This window comes from Thermobia domestica, chromosome 5 (assembly GCF_964235325.1).
Source record: "Thermobia domestica chromosome 5, izTheDome1.hap1.1, whole genome shotgun sequence".
NCBI lineage: Eukaryota > Metazoa > Arthropoda > Insecta > Zygentoma > Lepismatidae > Thermobia > Thermobia domestica.
In genome coordinates this window covers 66,562,129-66,588,272 of record NC_137458.1, presented here as the reverse complement: position 1 = coordinate 66,588,272, position 26,144 = coordinate 66,562,129, and the positions used below count along the sequence as shown (strand labels likewise).

General features: G+C 36.0%; 1 protein-coding gene across 1 annotated transcript in view; it reads right to left on the bottom strand.

The window, feature by feature from the left end:
* LOC145685940 (uncharacterized) overlaps positions 1-26,144 on the bottom strand; it is a 758,676-nt gene that overhangs the window by 260,523 nt on the left and 472,009 nt on the right. Inside the window, exon 3 of the mRNA XM_081758714.1 lies at positions 10,475-10,610. Within this exon, the coding sequence (XP_081614840.1) occupies positions 10,475-10,610 (136 nt within the window). The remainder of the gene's footprint in view (positions 1-10,474; positions 10,611-26,144) is intronic.

Below are 26,144 nucleotides of genomic sequence, written 5' to 3'. Positions count from 1 at the left end.
CAGATAAAGTTTCAAATATTGCAATGCTATAATTAATAATTCTTTATAGTGCTAATTAAAGAACAGACGATGTTAAACACAAAGCCTTTAGTTATAGACATACTGGATAGTTAACATGTTTGGCTAAAATGCATAATAACCGGTCCTCATTATCACAACTTGTCTCATTACATTACCTAATTACTCAGTTCCTGGCCATTTTAAGTTCGTACATGGGGAGGGGTCGCTATATAATCTGGAAGAGAGCCAATGAAGTCCCCCACGGGAGAAAACAAAAGGCAAGAGCATGTATCCTTAACCAAAAGCCGTTTTCCGCTAACGATGTTGAAATACTTAAACAGTAAACGCTTTACAATGTCTGCAAATAATCCCATTCCCTTTGAGAATTAGATTCATTAACTGTTCTGGAAATGTCGTGGTCATCCTGTAATGGCACTACGACTACAAAGTTGAAGATTTCTTTCTATAAAAGTAGACTTGAGATAACACTTTCACGATAGAGTTAAATCCTATTTGAGACTGCTGTCGACACCCTCCGGGCTTATATTAAATTTTACGTTTATACAAGATAATAATCGAGATCAATTTTCCAGCACAGTACACTAAGTTTGTGCTGAAAATTAATAAAGGATAATAAATATGGCTTACATTGTTTTGAGAGTAAGAAAACACAATTTGTATAGTTCCAACACTACGGTGAAGAAAGGAGAAAAGTAACCCTATCATTCGTAATCTTGCAAAGAGTAAAGATTCCCGCGAAAAATTCGTGTAGAAGCCGAATACAACCGCGGATGGAAATGTTGTTAATATCCATGTTTTATAGTTAACAGAACATCCGGGGAAAATTGCACAAATTCACAATAGGTACCTGTCATGAACGTCATGAACGAAATTCAATTACTTTTTTTAACTCTGCAGGAGGGAGCTATCATATGACAGTTCGTTCAATCAAAATTGCTTAATTGATAAACATGAAGAGAAATAGCTGTCTTGATTCACTGATGTTACAGAGGCGCTAATTTTCTTTAATACATTTAGATAAATTATAAATCCATCTTATGAAAAACATGTGAAAAGAGCCGAGATTCCATGCAATAGATCAATATTATTTTGGATAAAGTTGTATATTTTCTTATTTGTTTTAGTTTCATTTCTTATTTGTTGTTAGTGATTTTATTAGCGATATTTTTTATTGTGTTTATGCATTGACTGGCTACAGCGGTTCATATCGCTACTCAGTATCTGTGTGCATGGCAACGACGTGGTGTGAAAGTGCAGCAGGACAAAGTAATTTTATCAAAATATTTGTTACATTTCTAGCAAGTAGATTTAAGGTATAATTAATGGGTTAAGTTCCAAAGTTGGTCGTCCGTTTCTAGCAAAATTTTGAAACCGGGAAGAAATGAATAATTTGGTTGCTTGTGTGCTTGATAATGTATAAGAAGAGCAAAAGTTGTGTTTATTTTCTTATATAAGCAGTTCTAAACATGGAACTAATCATGGCTGCAGGTATACAGACACGTAGCCCTGGATATGATGTAACATTATTACAGTTTGTGAAACAATAAGATGTTGGGAAAATCTATTAAAAGCGAGTAGAAGTCATGGGTTAATAAATTAAAAATAAATTGTAGAAAATGTAGTAAGCAAATAACTGAAAAAAAAAAAAAAACGTGGAGAAACTGACCATTTTCAACGTAATGGCAAGTAACATAACCAACATGGCAGCAAGGTTCTAGAACACAGGTTTCGCTTCCCATTTAACTGTAATAAAGACAGAAAACAACGGGCCCTGCGGGGCTCTAACCTGCCTTCAGTCGCTAAAGATCGCTCGTCAATATTATGCGAATTAAATATTAAACTTTGGTACAGAAAGGAACCAATTATTGCGCTTTTAGCCAAAAACTAGGTGGACGATCAACTTCGGAATAAATGAATAATGAATGTATCATATTAGTATACAAGACTTATGTTAACATAAGCATGTCAAATGTATGATATTGAATGCATGTATTGATAAATAACAGCGCAAGAAAGTGATTTATTAGAACGTTCCTTACAAGGAAGGGTCATGCAGTGGCTCCGCTGAGATCCGAACGAGACAATTGTGTTTGCATTTGATATGTTATAACTAGATGAATCCCAAAGTTATACGTGCCACCGGGCGGAATATCGTGAATTACAACATATTTTGTAATGTAAGAACTACAAAAAAATTACCTGGCAGAGTAGTTTGAACCGAGTCATTTGTTCGGAAACGGTTGGGTAAATGGAAAACTCGGACAATACGTATCCCATCATTTCCAAGGACACACTTTTTCGGATAAAAATGTTAGCCCCAGGGTCTTCGCAGGGTCCCAGACGGGGTCCAACTCAAAATTTTCAAATGGCAAGAGGGGTTAAGTAGCGCATCGTTTGAAAGCTGTTGTAAAATAAAAGAAAATGCAGCAAGTCTCGACTCTCTACGACAATCCAGTGCAAAATGGCGACGGGTCAAGGGTAAACAAAAACTTAATTGAAAAGTCCATAGTTACCCCTATAAATCTTAAACGGTGTGACAAATGTGAAAACAGGAAAGGAAATGTGGCATTATTTTCAAAGTACAACGATTAAAGTGAAAACGTCTTGTCCCAGCGTCCCCACATGGTCCCAGGTGGGGTCCAACTAGAGTTGCAAACGGCAAGAGAGGTAGCACATCGCTTGAAAGCTCTTGTTAAGTGAAAGAAGATGGAGGACATCTCGACTTTCTACGACAACTCTGTCCAAAATTGCGGCGGATCAAAATGTAAATAAAAGCTTAATTGAAAATCTATGGCCACGTTGAATGCAAGATGGCTGCTTAAAACCTATATCGAAAGGATAAGCATACCAAACTGGTGAAGCTAGGAAAACCAAATTTGCCATTAATGTTGATTAGTAGGTGACGAAAATATGCGAAATGTTCAAAAACGCGACATCTTGAGTTCAAAATGCCGCACTATGTATCGAACGCATGTCCAGCTCACACCACTGGTGTTGGAGAAGCGAATGTGGTATTTGCGTTTATGGTTAATAGTAGGTATCCACAAAATATCAAAGAGTATAATCTGTAATACAATATGGCTGTCAGCGTAAAAAATGAGTTCGTATATAAATATGTTATTTCTTGGAATACTGTGACCAAACTAACCAAGTTTTACGCAGCTCGATGTACTAAAATTACTTACACATGTTTGGTACTACTCGCCAATCTTGCAAATCAATCTTTTTTTGTATATTTGGTATTGCTTGAAGTATTGCAATCAAACCAACGAATGCCATACAAATGTAACCATCACGAATACGTTGCAATAGAGCCCCCAACCTACTGGTCCAGCAAGTCCTTTATGCATGAACTACGTATGACAAAATTAGAAAAAGTACCCGAAGGTATTCAACTTTTGTTTAGCAGTATGATTAGGAAGTCAGAGTTGTGTGTTCATCGCATATTCGTTATATTCAAGTAAATGATGTCCAGAGAACCGTGATGAACAAAACGTATGTGTTGTTACCGAATGAAATAATAGTTGAAGCGAATCGAAATTCAATTGTTCTTTACTCTTCCTATTGTTTATAATACATAATAGAGAAAAATAGAGATTCAGATTTGAACTGTTATGAATGATATAGGTTTTAAGCGGCCATCTTGGATTCAAGTTAGCCATAATTTTTCAATTAAGCTTTTGTTTACATTTTGACCCACCACAATTTTGGACAGGGTTGTCGTAGAAAGACGAGACTTGCTCCATCTACTTTCATTTAACAAGATCTTGCAAACGATGAGATATTTTACCCCTCTTGACATTTCAAATTTTTAGTTGTACTCCACCTGGGACCCTGTGGGAACACTGGGACAAGACTTTTTCATTTAAATCGTTGTACTTTGAAAATAATGCCACACTCCCTTTCCTATTTTCACATTTGTCTCACCGTTTAAGATGTATAGGGGTGACCATGGACTTCTCAATTGTTTTTGTTACATTTTGACCCTCCGCCATTTTGCACAGGGTTGTCGTAGAGAGTCGAGACTTGCTGCATTTTCTTTTATTTTACAACAGCTTTCAAACGATGTGCTACTTAACCCCCCTTGCCATTTGAAATTTTTGAGTTGGACCCCATCTGGGACCCTGCGAAGACCCTGGGGCAAACTTTTTTATCCGAAAAAGTGTCCTTGGAAATGATGGGATACGTATTGTTCGAGTTTTCCACTTACCCAACCGTTTGCCAACAAATGACTCGGTTCAAACTATTCTGCCAGATAATTTTTTGTAGTTCTTACATTACAAAATATGTTGTAACTCACGATATTCCGCCCGGTGGCACGTATAACTTTGGGATTCATCTAGTTATAACATATCAAATGCAAACACAATTGTCTCGTTCGGATCTCAGCGGAGCCACTGCGTGACCCTTCCTTGTTAGTTATTATTTCGTGTTCCTTACTATATTCTAGTTAGAAACAGTGCTGTGGAATTTATAAGTATTTACAGTTCATTAGCAGTAGATGTGATATGTGTATTTATATTATTGAGAAGTACAAATTCAGCACATAAACACTTCACTTTTTTTTTTGTATGATCATATTTTGCTAATAGGAATCAGATGGTGTAATATCTTTAACTGAGTTTAGAAAGGCTCAACAGCATTATTGCTATTTTTTAAATAACATCCTATTCATATGAGCAATAAATAAACAAGTAATAAATGAAATGAAATCTTTCAGTTTTACGTCCCATGGTTATGCCGGTTAGGCTAAAGGAAACGGTGATTATGAGAAATGATTGAAATGAAGAAAGTGAGAGGAAATGGGAGATTCCCGAGAAAATCCACAAGCACGGTGCTTGTCCACACAGTCCACACGGCGCGAGCTGGGATCGAGCCAGGGACCCCAAGTACCGAAGGTGAACGCTCTACCACTAAGCCACCGCGCTCTCCAAATAAACAAATAATATATAGAGTTTTATACACAGCGGTTAGCATTAAAGGATTTGACGGTAGTACTAACTGTTTCCTTGAGGAGCTCGCTTGTGGTTTACGGTCAGTATATGCATCTTCCGTGAACAAGATCCGGTTTCGATTTCCGGTGTGAATTCATGTGGTTCGGATTCCACGTTAACCTGAAGATTGATGTCTCATATAGTATATGTCTCTAACAAGGTACATTCGCGAAGTGTCCCCGCGGGATTCGTGTAAAATTGATTCATATGCAAAGTCCTCTGCGACCCATACCAGTAATTTGCATATTCATGGGCCTTCATATATATATATATATATAATTCAATCATACACTACTATAACGCTTGGACACAAAATTGATTTTAGGTTCTTTAGATGTACTAAGTGGACATTCAATATGGGGCATATACAAAACTAACTAAGTGCTGCTTCTCTGACACATGTTACTCACCCCGTCCGCCATATTGTATTAAACTTTAAAAAAAAAAATTGAATCGGTGCAAGTGATGCATCAAATTCATGTACAATTTTCTCGGAAATTCATTGGTGTAGCGAATTTTACCGTAGCTTACCGTTTGGAAGGTATTACTATGTGCAAATTACCGGTATGGGCCGATAAAATTAGTGCAACATACATTGGGACGAGGAGAACATTGCATTTGTAGCGATTTTACACGAATCCCGAGGGAACACTTCACAAATGTACAGCACCTTATAAGACGCTACTAAAAAAATATTATATTGACCCCTATCTCATAATCACATGAAATATTTGAAATTGTACCTTTCTTTTTCTAATAGCAATCTGTTAATTTGTTTCAGTTTTAAGATGGTTATGCCATGCCCTATAGACTAACAGAAACGGATAATTGATGAAAGCGAATGATTATAAAATAAATTGGTGGAATAGGAATGTGGGAAGAAACAGGAGAACAGAAATTATCCCACGAACATGAGGTTATCCACCACAAACTTACGATGCAGCGATGGGTGAATGGCAGAGCCCTCACCCCTGGTGCGTGAGTTCCCTGGTTTGATTTCAGCTCGCGATAAGTGAACTGTGTGGGGGATAACCACCACGTTTGTCGGTTTTCTAGGGATTTTCCCGTTTCTTCCCACCCATTTCATTCATTATTATCACTACGTTCCTTAGCGTTGGAGCAAAATAGTGGGACGTAAAACTCAAAAATAAATTAAGATAAATATACCTCAAACTCACGTTGTACTGAATTGAATCAGATATTCCTCACTGTAGAGATAATCATTTTATTATTAAACCACAGTCTCCCCTAATAACCCTGGACAAAGGTGTTTCAAAAACATGGTTTTTAGTGTCCATGGGAAGTTCGAGTTGTAAGTTATCAACTTGAAAAGCAGGCTGTGGATGTTAGCTTTGTGGTTCCTTTAAATACTCACTAAAATTACTATATAACGCAGTTGAAAAAAAATTAGTAGAAGACAATTACGTTAAGATTGTCTTACACGAAGGCCAATAATAATATCCTAACTTTACCAGGATACCAGTAACGACCATCTTGATATTTATAGATAAGAATTTAGTTAGTTTCGCAAGCCTCATAGTGAATATGTAAGTAATATAGCTAACGATAAAATATGTTTCAGTGACAACATATGCTATTACTTCAATTGTATTCTAGACAAAGAGATGGAGACTTATCAATACTGAGATTTACTTCCCGAAAACATTTCTCGTAATATGTGTGTGTCAACTCAATAGTTGAAGTTCTTATTAGACAAAGCATTAGGATGGTAAAATTACAATGTATATTGAGTGGCTACCCATCTTACTTTAGAAACCGCTACGTTTTGGTCTATAATCAAAAGTAAATGAAATAAAGAATTATGAGCGTTCTTTGGCTTTTAAATACTTTTACAAGAGGTATGTTGGTCACTGCTAGGAGTGTGTATGTTATTGTTAGAAGAAGATACCATCTGATAGTTAATAGCGTATTTTTTAAAAATATTATTGGTAATTAACAACATGTCTTTAGCGCCATGAAAACTCATTTTATATTCAATTTTCTCGGAAACTTTGTATCAGAATTCACCTTACGCATGTGATTTTGTTAAGCTCAATATGATCTCTCGACTATATATATTATGTGTTTTACCTTTGCATAATGTTCTAGCTAAAAAGAAGTTAAAAGTATAAGAGTCAATCACAATTTTAGGCTATATCTTATTAACCATAGCACGTAGTGTCTTCTTCCTAATACAGTGATAGTGATCAGGGTATACTTCAGTAGTGATCAGGATATACTTCATATTAATCAGGATGTACTTCAGTAGTGATAAAGGTATATTTCAGTAGTGATAAGAGTATACTTCAGTAGTGATCATTATATACTTCATAGTGATGAGGACATACTTCAGTAGTGATAAAGATATACTTCATTAGTGATAAGAGTATACTTCAGTAGTGACCAGGATATACTTCATAGTGATCAGGATGTACTTCATAGTGATCAGGATATACTTCAGCAGTGATCAAGGTATATTTAAGTAGTGATCAGGGCATATTCAGTAGTGATCAGGGTATACTTCAGTAGTGATCAAGGTATATTTCAGTAGTAATCAAGGTATACTTCAGTAGTGATAAGGGTATACTTCAGTAGTGATCATTATATACTGCACAGTGATCAGGATATACTTCAGTAGTGATCAGCTATACTTCGTTAGTGATATGGGTATACTTCAGTAGTGTTCATGGTATACTTCATAGTGATCAGGATATACTTCAGTAGTGATAAGGGTATACTTCAGTAGTGATCATTATATACTTCATAGTGATCAGGATATACTTGAGTAGTGATAAGGGTATACTTCAATAGTGATCAGGGTATACTTCAGTAGTGATCAGGATATACTTCATAGTGATTATGGTATACTTAAGTAGTGATCATTATATACTGCATAGTGATCAGGATATACTTCAGTAGTGATCAGGTATATTTCGGTAGTGATCAGGGTATAGTTCAGTAGTGATCATAGTATACTTCAGTAGTGACCAAGGTATACTTCAGTATCAGTCTCACCTTAGTAGGTGGCGTGATTCTTGTTCAACGTAAAGTTTTAGGGTTTACAAAATAATTTATTTTTTCAAAAACTCTGTATGCGCATTCACACTGACTCCTATTATTGTCTTCTAGTCAATAAGATTGATCGATTTGTCATGTCTCACCTTTGGACACATTTGTTTTCCTCTTAAAAGCTAAGAATAGTATACAAATTTAAGTTCTAATACTAAAATATCCTACGTAGGCTATGATAATACTGCCCTTTAAAGGGAAGTGGGTGGCAAGATTTTTTTTTTAAGAAATCTGTGGAAAAGTAGACAATAATTAGAGGTAGATGAACGTTGATTCAATAGCTAATGAAAGTTCGTCATTCAAAACAGAATTATGATTAGGAATTATATTTCTGGTCTTTCGGCATCTATGGCCACGTTAGCCCGTCACGTATGAAGCATGACGTTTCTTGGCGATCACATTATCCGAAGAAAGGGAATGAAGAAAGGATTGGGAAATGAAGGAAACGGCCTGGGACCTATATATTAGGTACAGTCCGCAGAAAAAAACATGCAACATGAGCATGCAAATTTATTGTGAAAAGACGAAGTCTTTTGCTCCAAAATAACTGTGCAGGGGATGACACCGAGGTTGCTTCTAGCGTGATTTGTGACACTTAGACGTTATGTTGATTCCCTGCGCTGTTAGGCGTAGTTTGACAATAAACTTACATGCTCATGTTGCGGGTTTTTTTGCTGCGAACTGTACCATCTCAGCATTTGCCTGGTATGAATGAGGAAAACCCAGGAAAACTTCACTCAGGGTGGCTGGTCAGCGAGAGCGTTAGTGACTACGCTATGGCTATTCAAAACCGTATAAAATATGTTAATGAAGGACTATGCATCAATATGTGTGGTTCTGGGTTCGATCTCGAGTTGAGATAGTTGCCGTGGATAAAACTGAGTGGTATTTCGGCTCTTAATTTAAGCAGTTGATTCCGTATCATGTAACCTAAATGCTGAAAAAAAAACTTTGAATTTTCAATCACATACCATTATAAATGGAAAATAAATAGGTTCCAAAGTGATTTTATTGATGAAACTAGGTGAAATGTCCGGGAGATGAATGGGCAGAATAGGTTTATGGAAAGCATTTGAATCCTCTTTCTCCTAGGATAAGCATTTCAATGGATGCGCCATGATAATGATGCGCCAGTTGTTCTCTTACGTAGTGTCAGTTTGATCTACACAAACTGGTTTCTATTTTATTTTATTTCTATGCTTTCTTACGAAGTATACACTACCAATAACTCGATACAATTATTGTGTTGTTGTTTACCTTCTTTTTCTAATCACTCAAGATTAAAAGCAACAATCTTTAAATTAAACACAATATCTTGTGTTTGGACATAAACAAAATTCTTGAAGTGTTTTTACAGGCTATCATCATAGAGAGAAGCACAAAACGGCATTTGACGTTTTTAGCAACACATTCCATTTGAACTCGTCTGCATAAACTACCACCTATTACTACTTTCTTAAATGTAAATATAAAAAACATATTTACAGACGGTAAATAATATATTCAATGACGTAAAAATCTTAGAAATAAAATTTAAACGTGTTTAAAAAAGAATACAAATATTGGTTTTTGTGCAATTTAAATCAAATTAACCCACCGTCGTTAAATTGTACCTTGTGTATTTAAATTGAAATGCTGTTGCTGAGGTATTTTCTACATTTAGGGAAGGCTAATGTAACGGAAATTTATGATAAGCCATGGGCCACTTATGTACCAAAAATCTTCAAAATCGATGTTTCACCAAACACCGTTGCGTTCATTTTTATTAAAGATGCGAATAGATGATTCTAAGTTCCTAAAGATCTACCATCCTGAATAACAAAATATAATTTCCAGATTGAATTTAAAAAATTAAAAATTATCAAAATTCATTAAGTATTCAAATATATATATATATATATATATATATATATATATATATATATATATATATATATATATATATATATATATATATATATATATATATATTTACGTAGATGGACATCCGCAAGAGGGCCGTTGCCCACTCTGGAATTCATATGAATCAATAATTTGAATCAAGATTCAAGGCATAAGCGATATGTTCTAAATTTGATTCTCCAATATTTTCTTTATTTTTAAAAATGTTTCCACTCCAGTTATAATACCCGTAATATGAAACTACTTAGTCAGCAAAATACAAATGCATTTGTCTTTTCGCTGAAAACTATGCAGTGAATGCCGAAATGATGCCATTAAAATCAAACTTCTTGGCGATTTCTCTCTGTGTCTTTTCCATTCCCTTATTTCGAACTCAGCAAATATGTTTTTAAGAAGAAAGAAAAAAAATAACAAAAGACTACAAACTTTGTTCTTTTCTGCAAAACATCCTTCAGACGCCCATGATTACATGAATAAATAATACTTACATGCAACTTTCATCTCACTAGAGACCACCTGCGTATGAAAGGAAGGTGCATCTGCCGATACTTCACAACTATATATGCCTGTTGCGCTGAGAGTAACGTTCGCAAGTGCTACTTGGGTAGCATTTGACAACGACATCTAGAATCAAAGAAAATACCAAGCATAAATTACACGTGTAAAATGGAACACACCGGTTCCGGTATTATAAAATTAATGAAATTATTTCACAATGTCAAATATTAGAAAGAAGACATGTAAAAGGTACAACATTACTGTAGATAAAGTAAGCATCTCTGTGTTAAACTACAGGTATTAATTACAAAAATGCCAAATATATGTTAAAACTGTTACTAACTTACGGCTATTAGGAATGAATAAAACATATTTTATTATAACAAAAAAATGATGGTAGAAGATTCAGAGATTACAGAAAATTTAAAGTTATTTTGATGTAAACAAGCATTGGCTACTTAAAAAAGAAGCAAAATAAGCATAAAAATGAGATTTCATCATTTTCTTCATTGAAGTCACCATTTTGCTGACATTTATTAAAAAAGGCAATACGTTTCCGGATTAAATCAAATCGGGAGAAAGATTAAGTGTACCAAATACAAGAGCCCTCATCTCATGGGAGAATTGGTTATCCTGTAAAAGAATAAGGTTGTTAATGAAATGATTGCAGTTTCTTTTAAGTTTATATCAGCTATTGCACCATTTGATCAAATAAAGAAGGTGGCCGCTATATTAATTAAATAATAATCATTGAGTTGCTAGTGACTTTTTGTGCAAAATACAAGAAAGTACCTCCAACACAGCAATCCCCTATCTACATAGTGCAAGATATTTTGGAATATGTGATGAATTATTGATGACTATTAACACACACACACACACACACATACTTTGCCGTGTTACAAATGGTAGTTACATGAAACATCTTTAATTTGCTAATACTGACTTAAAGAGGTAACTCTATCAAATCATGTAACATAGATTTGCGTTCTACCAAAAATATAGAAGTATATTCGGTTAGTATTTAGTACATCCTTTGCCAGAAGAAGAAATATACAGATAAGGCAGTGCATATCAATTGCAACAACGGTGTCTTCTTTATAACCGTCTTCTATGTATAAAACATGTTGAGAACTGTTATCTAGCTCACAACTTATCTGAGTTCCTCTTTTCAAACTCTTGTTCATGTGTGTTGTACTGTGAGTTAATAGTACACTACACGCCGCTAGAAAAGCGCACTCCTCTCCAGAGATTAAATTTCTCGGCTGGGTGCGCAAAGTGAGGTAAATCTATAAACTTGATTTGAAAAGAATTATTCCACCTCGCACACCAAAACTTACGAATTTACCTTAAGATACACAGTCTCACAACCACTGGTGATATGAGATATCAGCCTATACAAAACGGCGCGGAAGAATATTGGTTTTCGTTGTAGCTTGATAACTAATGTCCAGATTTGTATGTAATTACATATTTTATCCTTCATATGTAGGTTAGTCAAATCCTTAAATGTTTGTGATTCACACTTGTAGGGTGCTTCAATTCAAGTTTCATATTACATATTTTTACATATTTTGTCCAATATTACATATTTCTATGGTTTCTACATATGTATTTTTTTTTTACATAAAACTGTCTTAAAATTTTGCGTTTACTGAAATTTTAATTTAAAATAAAAAATAAACTCTCCAACTGTGCAAGGCTTGCATCTAGATTCAATTTTGTCATGTCTATCTTTTCGTTTATTTACCGAAAGAGAAATTTCTCTCTCTTTTTTATTTATCAAACCATGCTTCGCAGAAGTTTCGCCGATAACAAAAGAAATATAAGAAACAAGTAAAAATCCTCCCTCCGGGATTTACATTAGCAGCGTCCTTTATTCTCAACTCTGGAGGAAGACAGATCACGTGCCTGACAGGCGACTGGCTAGTAAATTCCTAAAATGAAGTCTATTTGATTGTTATCGGAGGTCGGACGGGAAAAAAGATAAAGTAAATTCTGCAATTCAAGCTAAAACTGTATGCTAGTGTGCTTCCAGGAATTTACTGCAAGAGTTCGTTCCAAGAAGCTGACGGCAATGGCAATATCATAGCAGGTAACCAAAGCTTTCAAAGAACTTCGCTTGTTCAACTAAATGACAGGAGGACAGTACTCTAGTATTGCTGTTGCAAAACGCACGTGTTCTGTACTGACCGTCGAAGTTAGAAATAGCTTCAGTTGCCTGAACTTTATCCGCGAAATTGCGGTCGTGGCCAACTATCGATGATGCGTTTACTACGGACGATAAAGTGGTGTTGTGCCAAGTGTGTGATAAAAAAAATGGATATTCAATGAAATCTCAATTAGAACAACATGTACGAAGTGCACTCCATGCAAGAAGTAAAAATTTGTGAACTGAAAAAAAAAAAAAAAACAAGTACTCTTGTTACAAATGCATCAAGATACTTCAGTGAGTGAGTTTTTCAAACACTTGTGCCAAGCAATGATAGCAGCAAACATTCCTTGGAAAAAAGTTCAAGTGCCAAAATACCGTGCTTTTCTGGACAAGTACTCCAGGGCGTCGAATTTCTGACGAATCCACTCTTCGAAAGTGTTATCTCGAAGTTTGTTATAGGGAAGCTATAGATACCATTAGGGCAGAAATAGGTCAGTTCATATATATTTGGATTTCTGTGAACGAAAGAACAGACGTTTTGGGACGTTATGCAGCAAATTTAGTGATTGGAAAGTTAAGTGAAGATGCTCCATCTAAATCCTATCTTATTGCGAGTTAATTGCTGAAACGCACGAATCATTCCACGATTGCTCGCTTTGTAAACGATGGTCTTAAAGTGTTGTGGCCAGGAGGAGTTCAGGAAGAAAAAGTCCTTGTTCTCTATACAGACAGTGCATCATACATGTTAGAAGCGGCTAGAGCACTTACAGTTTTTTACCCTCACTTAATTCATTTCACCTGTATGGCCCATGCTCTTCAGCGTGTTGCTGAAGAGGTGAGAGACAAATTTTGCGAAGTCAATTCAACTAGTTTCTTCCACGAAAAAATGTTTGTTAAGGCGCCACAACCTGTTCAAGTTTGCAGAGATCAACTGCCAGACGTGCCACTTCCTCCGGAGCCTGTACTAACGCGATGGGGCACTTGGATACAGACAGTACATTTCTACAATGAACATTAAAAAAAAATTAAGCCTGTTGTTCATTCATTTCCATCGGAGTCTGCTGTGTCAGTTGGCATTGATCAGAAACTGTTTAATGATTCAAAAGTAGCGTGTGATATCACATACATAGACAGCAATTTTGGTTGGCTACCTACAAGCATTAAACAGCTAGAGACTGTTGGGGGGCCTCTTCCGGAATCCACAGAAATCATAGAGGAGGCAAAGAGACTGCTGCAAAGTGTGTGTGGAGATGTAGGAGAAAAAGTTCGAAAGAAACTAAATGCAGTGCTGGAAAGAAACCCGGGTTACGACAGCCTATTGGCAGTGTGTGAGATTCTCAGTGGTGAAATAAGAACCCCTCTGAAGATATTTCCCCCAACTACATCCCCCTGTTGAAATACGCTTCTGTTACCTCATGTGATGTGGAGCGATCATTCTTTGCATACAAGAATATTTTATCCGATCGCCGACAAAATTTTACTTCTGGTCATTTGAAAATGTAGCTTATAACCCATTATGCAACAACACACAGTTGAACTGCAGGCACATCTTTTGTAAGTACTTTATTTCAAATTAAACATGTTCATTAGTGGAAATATTCTTCAATCTTAGTCCAGCTAGTATTGTTTAAAATATATAGGACTGCTTTTCCCTGCATGAAATAAATATACGGTATATAAAACAATACATTTCGTCTTAAGTTGATTTTAGTATTTAAATTTGTATATTGCGTATAATTCATTTAAACATTAGGCCGTGGTGACGGATGCGCATTTAGTGTAAAAGGTTCTAGATTTGAAACGGGACTACACCTCACCACATGAGATTTCTGACGTACAAATGCCATATATATTGCTTTTCTCGGGCTTTCTTGTTTCTCTCTAGCCGATTCACATCTTCCTTCATTCGTGTCTGATTTTTATTATCCTGCAATCAGTCACGTCAGTGACGTATGGCTGACTTAGCTGTTCAAGCATTTCACTTCATTGGGGGACTTGCATTAAGCAGGATAAAGTGTAGTAGATTTTCCATTTTATTTTCATAATTCGTTTAAATATTGCATACTCATACGCGTGTTAATATTACGTTTTCATAAATATGTAACATATGTAATATTACATATTCTTATATAATATTACATATTTCTTACATTTTAAAGCGATTTTTATTACATATTTATGTACATATTTAGGGGGTTGATATTACATAAAAATCCGGACTCTATTGATGACTGATTACTTTTATAACTTCGAAGATACCTCTCATTACACACCAAGCGGAGAAATATTCTTTTTCCCCTTTTTTAAAATTTAAAATAAATTTATAATTTGTTTTTTAAAATTAAAGCAAAATTGGCTTCAAGTTAAGTCGAGAAAACCGTACCCTAATTACTTCGGTGTCAGGTGTTTTGTCTGTTGATGATATGGCTTTTACATACCTAAATTAATCAGAAATTATCGACAAGTATTCTCTACTTTAAAAAAAAATGACAGTTCTGCAGACACAAGCAGTTTTAAAGTATGGTCTCGTTTTTCTTCTTAAAAGACTTTGTAACTTCGAAGCGAGAGTGAGGCTTTTTCTTTCATTTCGTAGTCTATCTGATATTATCTATTTGACTTTGCCGCCTCTGTGCGACGAACACTTTGCACCACGTTTTACTTCTATTGATTATCGATACGAAAATACCTGCAATATCTGAAATGCTAAAGAAAATAGTTTCTCCCTCTACTTTTCATATTGTTCCTTCTCCTTATCTATTTCTGATAAAAGCTTCCATATTAAAGATTATTAAAGCTCTTGTTAAAATGTTTAAAGTTTGCATGCACGATGTTAGTCCGTAAATTTCTGTATTTGTTTCGGAAACATTTTATTTAATGATGTAATTGAATATTGTCAGAACGTTTTTCTGGGACAAATTTCTCAATATTCCTGGTGTTTTCCGTGCCGATGAAAATTAAATTTTAATAGGTAGAATGATAAGATTCCCCATTGCAGAAAATGTCGCACTTCATTGATTTTTACGTAAATGTAAATCTTTATTATAAGCAGTAACTATATCCAATGTATCTAAAACCCCAAACCAGTGGCGGATATAGAAGATAAAAACTGGGGTGCAGCCAGAAACCAGCCTAGGAAAGACATATCATGAGTTTAGTTAAACTTTCAAAAATATATAAATAATAGCTTAATTATTTTTGCCACCCCAAACACAATGGGAGGCCTAGGTTCCCTGAAGCCAGGCTAGATCCGCCCCTGCCCAAATCCCAACTTTTGATGGACTATCACTTGAAAATTCAAGATTTTGCACACCATAATATCTCATATTGTGTACTAAGATCGTTAAAGTCTATCATCATGCTAAAATTGACTAAAATCGGATTACTTTAATCGATAGCTTAAATTAAAGGATTATACACTATCCTTTGTAATTAAAAATGTTAAATGAAAGACGAAAACTTTTTCTCGAAATGTTAAAGGGAGTAAATCTCTAAGCATGGCTAACATTGTTCTTGAATCTGACCCAATAACATTCTGATAGAAAACTTTTTTCTAATGGTGTTAGTGAAGCAAAGTCAGAAATACATGTGAAATAATGTAGACTAATATCCACTGATAAAATCCATACTAAATAGACTTTACTTTTTTCACATTATTATCTATTTCATGACATTCAACTTTATTCAAATACGAACAACACAAATGCAAACTTATTAGTTCTATCACTTACTTCCTTCAAAATCATAATACGTTGGGGAATGTTATTTTCATATCACTAGTTTTGCTATCTTGATTTGGGGAATATTATCTGTGACTCCTTTACCAGTTTTGCACGAAAACCAGATTTTCCAAAACTTCATCTCACCGTATGAATAAGTATAGCCCAGACATGATCAATGGGTTTCTTTGTTTGTTTTTTAAAGTTCAACTTCAATTTTGAGTACCGAGGTTAAACGAGACGTTGGTCTACAGTTTATTTATTTATTTATTTATTTAACAATCACCGAATACATCTCAGAGGCCATTTTTTACTGGTTATCTAACAACAACAATAACAATGGAAAATATTTGGGAAAGTATCGGCCACGGCCTGTTTAGTAGGTACCATTCCAGCATTTGCCTGGTAGGAGTGAGGAAAACCCTGGAAAACCGAAGTCAGGATGGTTGGCAGCGGGAATCGAATCCGCAACCTCCCGAATGTAAAGCCAATGACCTACCACTTGAGCTACTTCGCTCGGTTTAAGTTGCAGCCATCACAGTAATGAGTTCAAATTTGAATGCTCCCCCACCGGGAACCGAATTCAGAATTACGTGTACCTAAGACGCGCACGCTAGCAAACTAAAGAGGCCTCATGCTCAATGGAGTTAAGTAACTGACTGTTCATGATAATTTCAGGTTACTTTTCTTTTCATCAGGCAAGACTTTTTACAATATTCCAAGGAGCGTTATTATTTTTTTTTTTTTGTATTTTTTAAAATCTTATGTACAGTAGACCACTTGAAAATATTGTAACAAGACAAGAAAATATATTATGATCTATATTATGGCCAAATTTTAATTGGATATATTTCATTTTTAAGACCTCTAACTGAGAGCTTCAAGATTCATGTCCAGATATTGTAAATAGCCCTTAATAATGTAAGAAACTGCAAACTTTTCCATGTACATAAGCATTCCATGCAAACTTTATATTTGTATGTATTTTCTCAGAAGTTTGGTAATTGAGTCATATTGAGATAGCGTCTTCATGTTGTATATTTATTTCTATTTTTATTCTCTATTCTTACTCGTCAAACATTTTCTGTTATGTGTTTCTACATTTTTAAAGTTTTTCCTTATCTTCTTCTCTTCAGGTATGTCTTTCAACGCCCTAAATCTAAGAATTCCTTTTCTATTTATCTGTTTTGGAATTTCTTTATTATATTATTAGCAATCAAAAAGCAAATGCTCCATTGATTGCAGTTTCTTTTCACAGAAAACATACCTCATTAGTATTTTTAGCATTTTAGCCGAATGGAGCATGTTCGCTAATAAATTGTTATTCCATTTCTTGGAAAGAAATCTATTTTCAATTTCTTCGTGCATTTTGAAATATTCCAGTTGTCAAGCCTGCCAAAGTATTATTCTCTCAGAGCATATAGTCATTCATAAAATTATAGTAATCTGTTTATAAAGAAATAGAAAATTAAGTGAGATGGGTAGACATCTGGGGTGAAATCAGAGATTTCAGGAAGTAAAATTATGTGATTGACCAATAATTTTGTTGTTTATTGTAGCCAACTTATGTCATAAGTTATGTTCTGTTGGGTAAAAAGAAGATATAAAAAATATGAGTGATGACAATGAAAGAAATTGACTTTATGATCAAAGGCGAGGAGGGAGTCAATTGATTAATTGATGATTGTAATTAATCCCCCCTTTTCAGCACTTTCGACACGTTATAAAACATAGAGGCAGGACTCGAACTCATGATCTTACCCTGATGAATTAGCCAATCAAGGCCTCTTCCCAGTTGTCTTAACTAACATAAAAACTAGGTAATGCGTGAATTCAACTTCAGACTATAGTAGGTCTCCTTAGTAAATCAAATCTTAACTAAAAAAAGACTAATATAATAATACGTGCACAGTTACTTAGTTGTTTAATATTATGGCATCCATACTGCGTGCTTACTAGGTAGAATAAAACAACAATCAATTATTAATTAAGGCTTTAAGGACTGAACTTGCCGAATTTGTACAATGTTTGCATCAACGTTAAAAAGGACAAATCAATTCAAACTCCAGTGCCCTTCCATTAGCTAGTTAATATCTCAATGATGGAGAAACCCACACGGAAATTTCTACCGTTATAAAAACATTCCAGATTACTGAAGAAACTTATGGAATGTTTGGGAATTGAGTTTAATTTGCTTGTAGTTAAGACTGGAATTTGTAGGATGAAGTAATAATCAATAAGTGTATAGTTCTGGCTTAACAATGGAAAAGAAAACTTCTAAGTTGTTGTAAATGATTACCGCATTATGGCGTTACAAATCCATGCATACTGCTACATTTTAACTTTCACAGCCCGTAGACAACGTGATAACTGCTGGAAGGGGGGGGGGATCAGTTGACTACTTTGCTTGTTGTTTATTTTTCTCATTTAATGCAATTCATTACATCTGAAATTAACACTTGTTCAGATAAAACTTTAGATGCTGCTGACGATAAATAAACAAATATTTAATTGAACTCTCTTGATTCTGTGGTTAGCGTAAGCGCTTTCGGCACTGAAGACTTGTGGGCTTGATTCTTGGTGAGAATTTATTTGGTTCGGATTCCACGTAAGCTGCAGGTTCACGTCTCATATAGCTTCGATACTGAACAGAGCGCCAAACTTGAAATCAGCCAAACCACAAATGTTTAACCTAAATTAACTGCTGCTTTAACCAAGTAATGTGAGAAGTTAAAATCTATGTAACTGTTGCGATTTATTTAAATATTTTCTTACTTTGTATTATACGTAAAAATAGTATAGTAATCGAAATATTATACAGAGTGATTATAGGTTTTACAACTTCAATCACTTATAATTCTTTATTGGAACCACATACAGACTTGATTTATATGCCACTATACTGTAAAACACTTAAGTTTTTGTTTGTTTTTGTTTTTTTTTTGTTTTTTTTTGTTTGTTTGTGACAAATCCATTATAGCTCAATGAATGTACCTGCGGTCATCCTGGACACATCCCAACGAAAGTCGATTTCCTGCCAAACAGTAGCCAGCATTTCGGGGATAAAGTCGGCGATGGCTGTTGTGATGTGATGTTTCAGTTCATTAACATCATCAGGCAGTGGAGGGGTGTATACCTTACCTTTCACAAACCCCCACAGAAAAAAAATAAGTGGTGTGTAATCTGGAGACCGTGGCGGCCAGGCAATTGGTCCACCAGACCTATCCACTTACTTGGGAAACGCTGATCAAGAAATCCCCTCAAGTCTATCAGATAGTGCGGCGGGACGCCATCTTGTTGCCACCATAAGCGGCCACCATGGTCATCATCTAACTGTGGAACAAGGAAGTTCTGAAGCATATAAAGATAGGCGATGCTGGTGATGGTGCTCTCAACAAAGAAGAATGATCCATACACCCTTGCTCTAGAAACAGCGCAAAACACGTTCACTTTGAGGCTGTCACGAACCAGCTTCACGTGCGCACGTGGATTTTACGTGCTCCAAATACGACAATTGTGTACGTTGACTCGGCCGGAAAGGTGAAAAGTTGATTTGTCACTAAATACCACATTGTTCAAGAATGACTCATCACCACTAATGCGATCCAACATGGTAACACAGAATTCATGTCGGGTATGTTTATCCACTTCACTTAGTGCTTGAACCAAGGACAGCCTGTATGGCTTCATGGACAAACGTTTACGAAATACACGCCGACCAGTGGTCTGAGGGATACCAGTTTCTTGTGATGCTTGTCGTGTAGATTTTTGCGGACTCCGGACATAACTCTCCCTGACTGCTTCTACCACATCGTCAGTCACGGGTGAGCGCCCTGGAGCCTTTGTGTGTTACACAGAACAACCTGTTTCAACAAATCTCTAGTGCCACTAGTACACTGTTGGTCTGCTGGATGGTTCCTTGCCGTATTGTGTGTGAAACTTACGCTCTACACTCGTTACTGACTTCGTTTCTTCAAACCAAAACACGCACTTAGCTCTTTCCGTACCAGTGAAAGTCTCCATTTTCAACGACTGATCGGTGGCGCCGCGTGTAGTCAACTACTCACTACATGAGTCAAACTTGAAGTGTTTTGCAGTATAATGAGCATATAAACCAAATCTGTATGTGGTTCCAATAAAAAATTATAACTGATTGAAGTTGTAAACCCTATAAAGAATCACCCTGTATATGCATAATCTTTGTGAATAATCGACATAAAATTTAGGTCAGACCGCTAATATAATTCCATGGCGATTGGAAAATATGCACCTAAAACAGAAATTACAATGTATGAAAAACACATGAATACGCACCTACAAACGTTTAATAATATTTTCAGAAAAATAAGGTACAGTTATAATTTGTCATTGTCAGTGATACGATTTTTAGGTGCATTTTCATTGGAAAAAGAAAGGGAAAAGATGGTAAAATAATGCAACAAAAGGTTAAATTATACAAATCCTGCAATAATACGAGGGGGGATCAAATATAAACGGGATTTTTGTTCCTGGACATCAACAGTTGGTAGGACTGGCCGCGCGCTTCTGCTATGTTTAGGCGGGACCGCTGGGAGTGGACAGAGCGTGCTGTTAAATATTTCCCGCCATTTCGTCAATATCGCTCATGATGTCGGAGCAACAGGTGGCACCCCTCTACTGTACAACGCATAATTATAAAATTTCTTGCTCGTGAAGGAGTCACAGCGGCAGAAATCTGCCAGAGATTGACTGCACAGTTCGGGGATCGAGCATTGTGAAGGACGCGTGTGTATGCCTGGTATAAAAAGTTCAAGGAAGGACGAGAACGTGTGGAAAATCAGCATCACGATCGCCGTCTTCGGACCAGCATTACGGACGAAAACATTCGTGCGGTTAAAGGCATTATTGACGACGATCGACGAGTAACAGTATCAGAAATTGCAGAACACGTCGGAATCAGCTATGGGAGTTGTCAAGCAATCATCAAAAACGCCCTATAGTTCCAGATGGGTCCCTCACCTCTTGACCGAAAATCTGAAGTTGAGACGTTTGGTGGTCTGTCAGAGGCTAAAAGCAAGGTTTGCGGAAGAAGGTGATGCATTTTTGAGTCGGATAATTACCTGCGACGAAACATGGGTTTACCACTACACTCCTGAATCCAAAAAAGGCAGTAAGGAGTGGCGGATTAAAGGGAAGGCAGCACCAGTGAAAGCCAAGACTCGACTGTCAGCTGAAAAGGTTCTTTCAACCGTTTTTTTTTCGATTGGCGAAGCATTTTGCTGATTGACTTTTACATGAGCAACGCACAATAAATGCTGAATACTACTGCGAGCTGTTCAACAAGGTGAGAGTTGTTTATCGCCGCAAAAGACGAGACTAATCGATTCGACAGATCCTCCTCCTGCACGACAATCCACGACCCCATACTGCAGCTCGAACTGTCTCGAAGCTACAGGAAATGCACTGGACTACACTTGAACATCCTCCTTACAGCCTGGACTTATCGCCCTGCGATTTCCATTTGTTCGGACCGCTTAAAGAAGCTCTAGGAGAGCAAGGATTTGAAGATGGCGAGAGTGTGGAAGAGTTCGTGCGCAACTGGCTGGTGATATGACCTTGTTCTTTTTACGATGAGGGCATCAAAAAGCTGTCCATACGCTGAGGCAAATGCATTTCCAAAGGAGGAAACTATGTGGGAAAATAAATTGTAAGCGTTTTGTGGTATTCAATAAATAAATTTAAATAAAAAATAAAATCCCGTTTATATTTGATCCTTTTTCGTAATTAGAATTACAAATAAATTAAGAAATAATCATTTTAATGTTGAAATATCTTTATGTCAAGCGTGATACATGCTACGTAACGTGTGCAAAAATAGTAGAACCATGTAAATCCCTAAAACAAAATCATTGTTTTAACAGTATTACAAGTATTACAATATTTCTGACTCGTTGAAAAATAGACGTCGGCTTCTGACTGTAGAAATACGCTTAATACCGGTATGATATGAAGACTGATACGATTCCAGGTCGTAACTTTCGTTGGAGATTGAAGCTTAATGGTCTTTGCATATGTTGGCTATTACAAGGCTTATATAAATTAGTTGCCTTGATTAAACTGTCACCAAATCTCAGAAGAGGGAATGATTTAGCTATTAATTTCTAGAACGTTTCAACTATTAATATTTGCATATACAGTCTTGATTAAACTTAAAGGTATTATACCATTAGAGACAGAAATTAGCCACAGTTAAACAAAGGAAGGTTCTGCCTCCTAAGGGTAAGTGTGTGGACACATTTTAATAATATAACTACTCAATCGCTAGCGAATGAACTGATAATATATTTTTTTTTAATTCTTGAATAGCACCAATTCATATCTCGTTATTATAATTGAAATATTCGACTGACTGAAAAAAACTAACTCTATCTAAATAGTCAGTCTCCAGATGTAGCTCTACAGTTTTGTCATTGCTCAGGCAACGGCTTAACTCCATGACGAGATTAGTGTGAATCCTGTGATGCGAAGAAACCTTCAACTACACATTGTTCGGCCCTTTACTAAGGAGACAATAGAAGAAAAGAAAGTATTATCGTGAGAAAAAAAAAGTGGAATTCGTATTTCAAAAGATTTATTTAATGTTATGTCACTGACATGAAATTTTACAAACCAAGGGCGCATGGTGAGTTTATGAACCATTGCTGCTCCAAATATATTGCTGATGTATAGTTATCAGTTCAGGATTAGGAATTGGATTTCTGGGCTTTCAGCTTCTATGGCCATGTTAGCCCGTCACGTATGAGAGATGACGTTTCTCGGTGATCATACTATCCGAGGAAATTAAGGAAGCGGCCTGGGACCTTATGTTGAGTATCATCTCGGCATTTGCCTGTTATGAATGAGGAAAATCCAGGAAAACACCACCCAGCATGCCTGGCCTGAGAAAGCTTTTATGCTTTTACGAACCATTTGTATTCACGGGGAATCGAACCCGAGATCGCTCGTACCAAAGATTAGAGTTAGCAACTACGTTAAGCAGGATCACGGTTCAGAATATACAAAATGTCCAAGTTTGAACTATAATAGTAAAAGAAAATCACTTACAATTGTATATTTTCCAAGACGTAACCCACAAACGCCCCTTGTGCCACCAGTGACCCACTTTATTTTTCACTTTGTTACACGGACTATATCATTCATTTAGCCAAACCACCGTTGTTCCACTTCAGGCACACTACCCGTTCTCTTGTTGTACGAATTTCGTTAAGTTTTCTTCTCAGGTTTTCGATGTAACACGGTATTGTTCAAGGCAGTTGCTAACGAATAAAACTGGTCTTGATATGCCACTATTGAATAACATCCTTGCTACTAACTGAGTCTGCCCTTCAACCTGTTCCCTACTCATGTACTTTGTTTGCGACGTCATACGAATGACTTCGCTATATCCATTGGTTGCACTACAGAGTATAGTTTAGTTTCTCCACCAGACATAAAATCAGACATTTCAATAATACCAACTGAATAGTTACTACTATAATACGCAATCTTTCCGGTAGTAATACAAAACATTTGTGCTTTGGGCTTGTGGTATGATAGTGCTCTGTTAGATGATGAAATAGTACGCAACGCGGGGTAGTTCGGATTAGCATATGCAGAAGGCCAGTTTTGATGTTTCAAAATGAATACCTCTCAGATTTGTAGGGGACAAACAGTGTAGAAACTGTTCCTCCTTGCACCGAACACACTCTTCATGGCATACAATGCACTCTACAGAGAGACTCGTAGCAACACATGCACAGAAGTGTTAGTGCAGGCCTCCATGATGCAGTGGTGAAATTGGAGTGGTTTAGGATTTCTTCGAAACAAACAAGCCATTTAAGTAATCCTGTAGAAGAAAAAATTGAGAAAGATGACCATTCAATGGGACAATACCACTCAATCCAGTGACCCAGGAGTTGTCCATTCAGCTATTGACGCATCTCTTCTTCATAGTGTAGAGCTGGTCTATCCTACTGGAAGTAATGAAAGAAGATGTATCTTCCGCGAGCAGGAAAACCAAACCACTATAACGTAAGCAGTTAGAGGTAGAAAGGAGAAGTAAGGCAAGTGTCAGCACATATGGTTTAATGATATGAGTGTCTCTATTCCATACTACATCATACCTTTGGACTCATAACTTCATAAGGTTGTAAAATTTCAGTTTTGATAGTACCCCTTGATGTTTGAATGCCTAACACGCGTGGTCTCTCTGTATGTAGTGCTGGGTTAGATTAAGGTAGGTTTACTTGCCCTGGATAGTGGTTTGTTTACCATTTTAAATAACTGATCCGTCTCAAATAGATTCAGTGCTGAAAATGGATGATAAACTCCATTCAACTATTCCGTTACTGGCGATTCTGAAGGTTTATCTCGATATTTTACACGAAATTTTACCAAATCGGAAAACAATTGCTGTGTGTGAAGGAGGGATTATGTTTCAGATGCCCTAGTAGGTTCTGATACATTTGTGTATTCTATAAATGTCACTTGTGGGTTTTGCACAATGTTACTATGGTTTTGCAGAACCCGCAAAATGGATTCCTGACCGACAGTACACTCTGCTGGTAAATGTCACAATCGTTGACCCTTTATTTGGCACGGTTGCTTACAAACAACATCGCATTCTATTGCGTTATCTACACGAATTCAGTGGTCATTTAATTGGCATTATTACTTTCATACAATATTCATTTACATGATTTGCGGGTCGCTTGTTTAGATATTTCTAATCTTCGTCAACAGGGAACAATCAAATTTAGTAGAAAGTTTTATCTCCTATGTTCCGCGAAAGTTCTTCCTTATGTTTTTTATTTGTGGTTTCTTGTTCTGTAGGAAGATATTTCAACGAAACTGCTGCTAATTACTGAAAATGTTCTTATGATATTTGACCATAATAGAGCAATGCTGCTCAGTAGCAACACACAAGATCTATTTTATGGTAATATTGTTTTGAAATAAACATCCTGTATTTTGTAACCAAAGTACAAAAATACTTTTAAAAAATTATGATCGGGAAGACATGGTTCAACCATAAAAGCAAACTAAATATTTTAATGGTAATGTTATCAATGCTTGCCAATTAAAGGGTTAAAATAGAGTATATAAATTAATACTTCTGCTTTTCAGGAAAATAAATCTCCTTCTCCTTCTGCTGAAACTAGAAATAAGTTGTAAAAGAATAAAATACAGCCAAAATTCGACAAAAAATAAAATAAAATAATCTTCCAAAAGTTAATTGATTATGGTCTATTATACACCAACAAATCGCAACTTATTTGTTACAATAGTTGTACATTTTGTCTAGCTAAGGGCACAAATACCACGAAAAACCTGAATGTGGGATATAAAGGCAATATCGGGGAAAATCCGATTGGGTAAGAACTATGCACTTATGAGTTGATTCAATACTATTGATCTTTCCTATAATTCACTGGTATACTGCAAAGCCGGAGGAACTTCAATTGTGTCTTATGACTCAATGTAAGAAAAAAGTCCTATTGCAACGCTTTAACGAAATTATTTTTCTTGGAATTCCCACTGAGCATTGCAACATCGGGATTTTGAAATATAAAGCAATACCGGAGAAAACTCAATGAAATAAAACGTATATTACAATTATTATATATAAAGGAAGGTAAGTTATATAGATGGTTCTCAAAGTAATCGAATCGCCTGGAGAAAATTTAACTTACCTTATTATTAGAAAATGACAGCATTGCTAGCCTGCGGAACAGCTTTGATTCGTTGTGGAATAGAGGGTAGTTTCCAGAG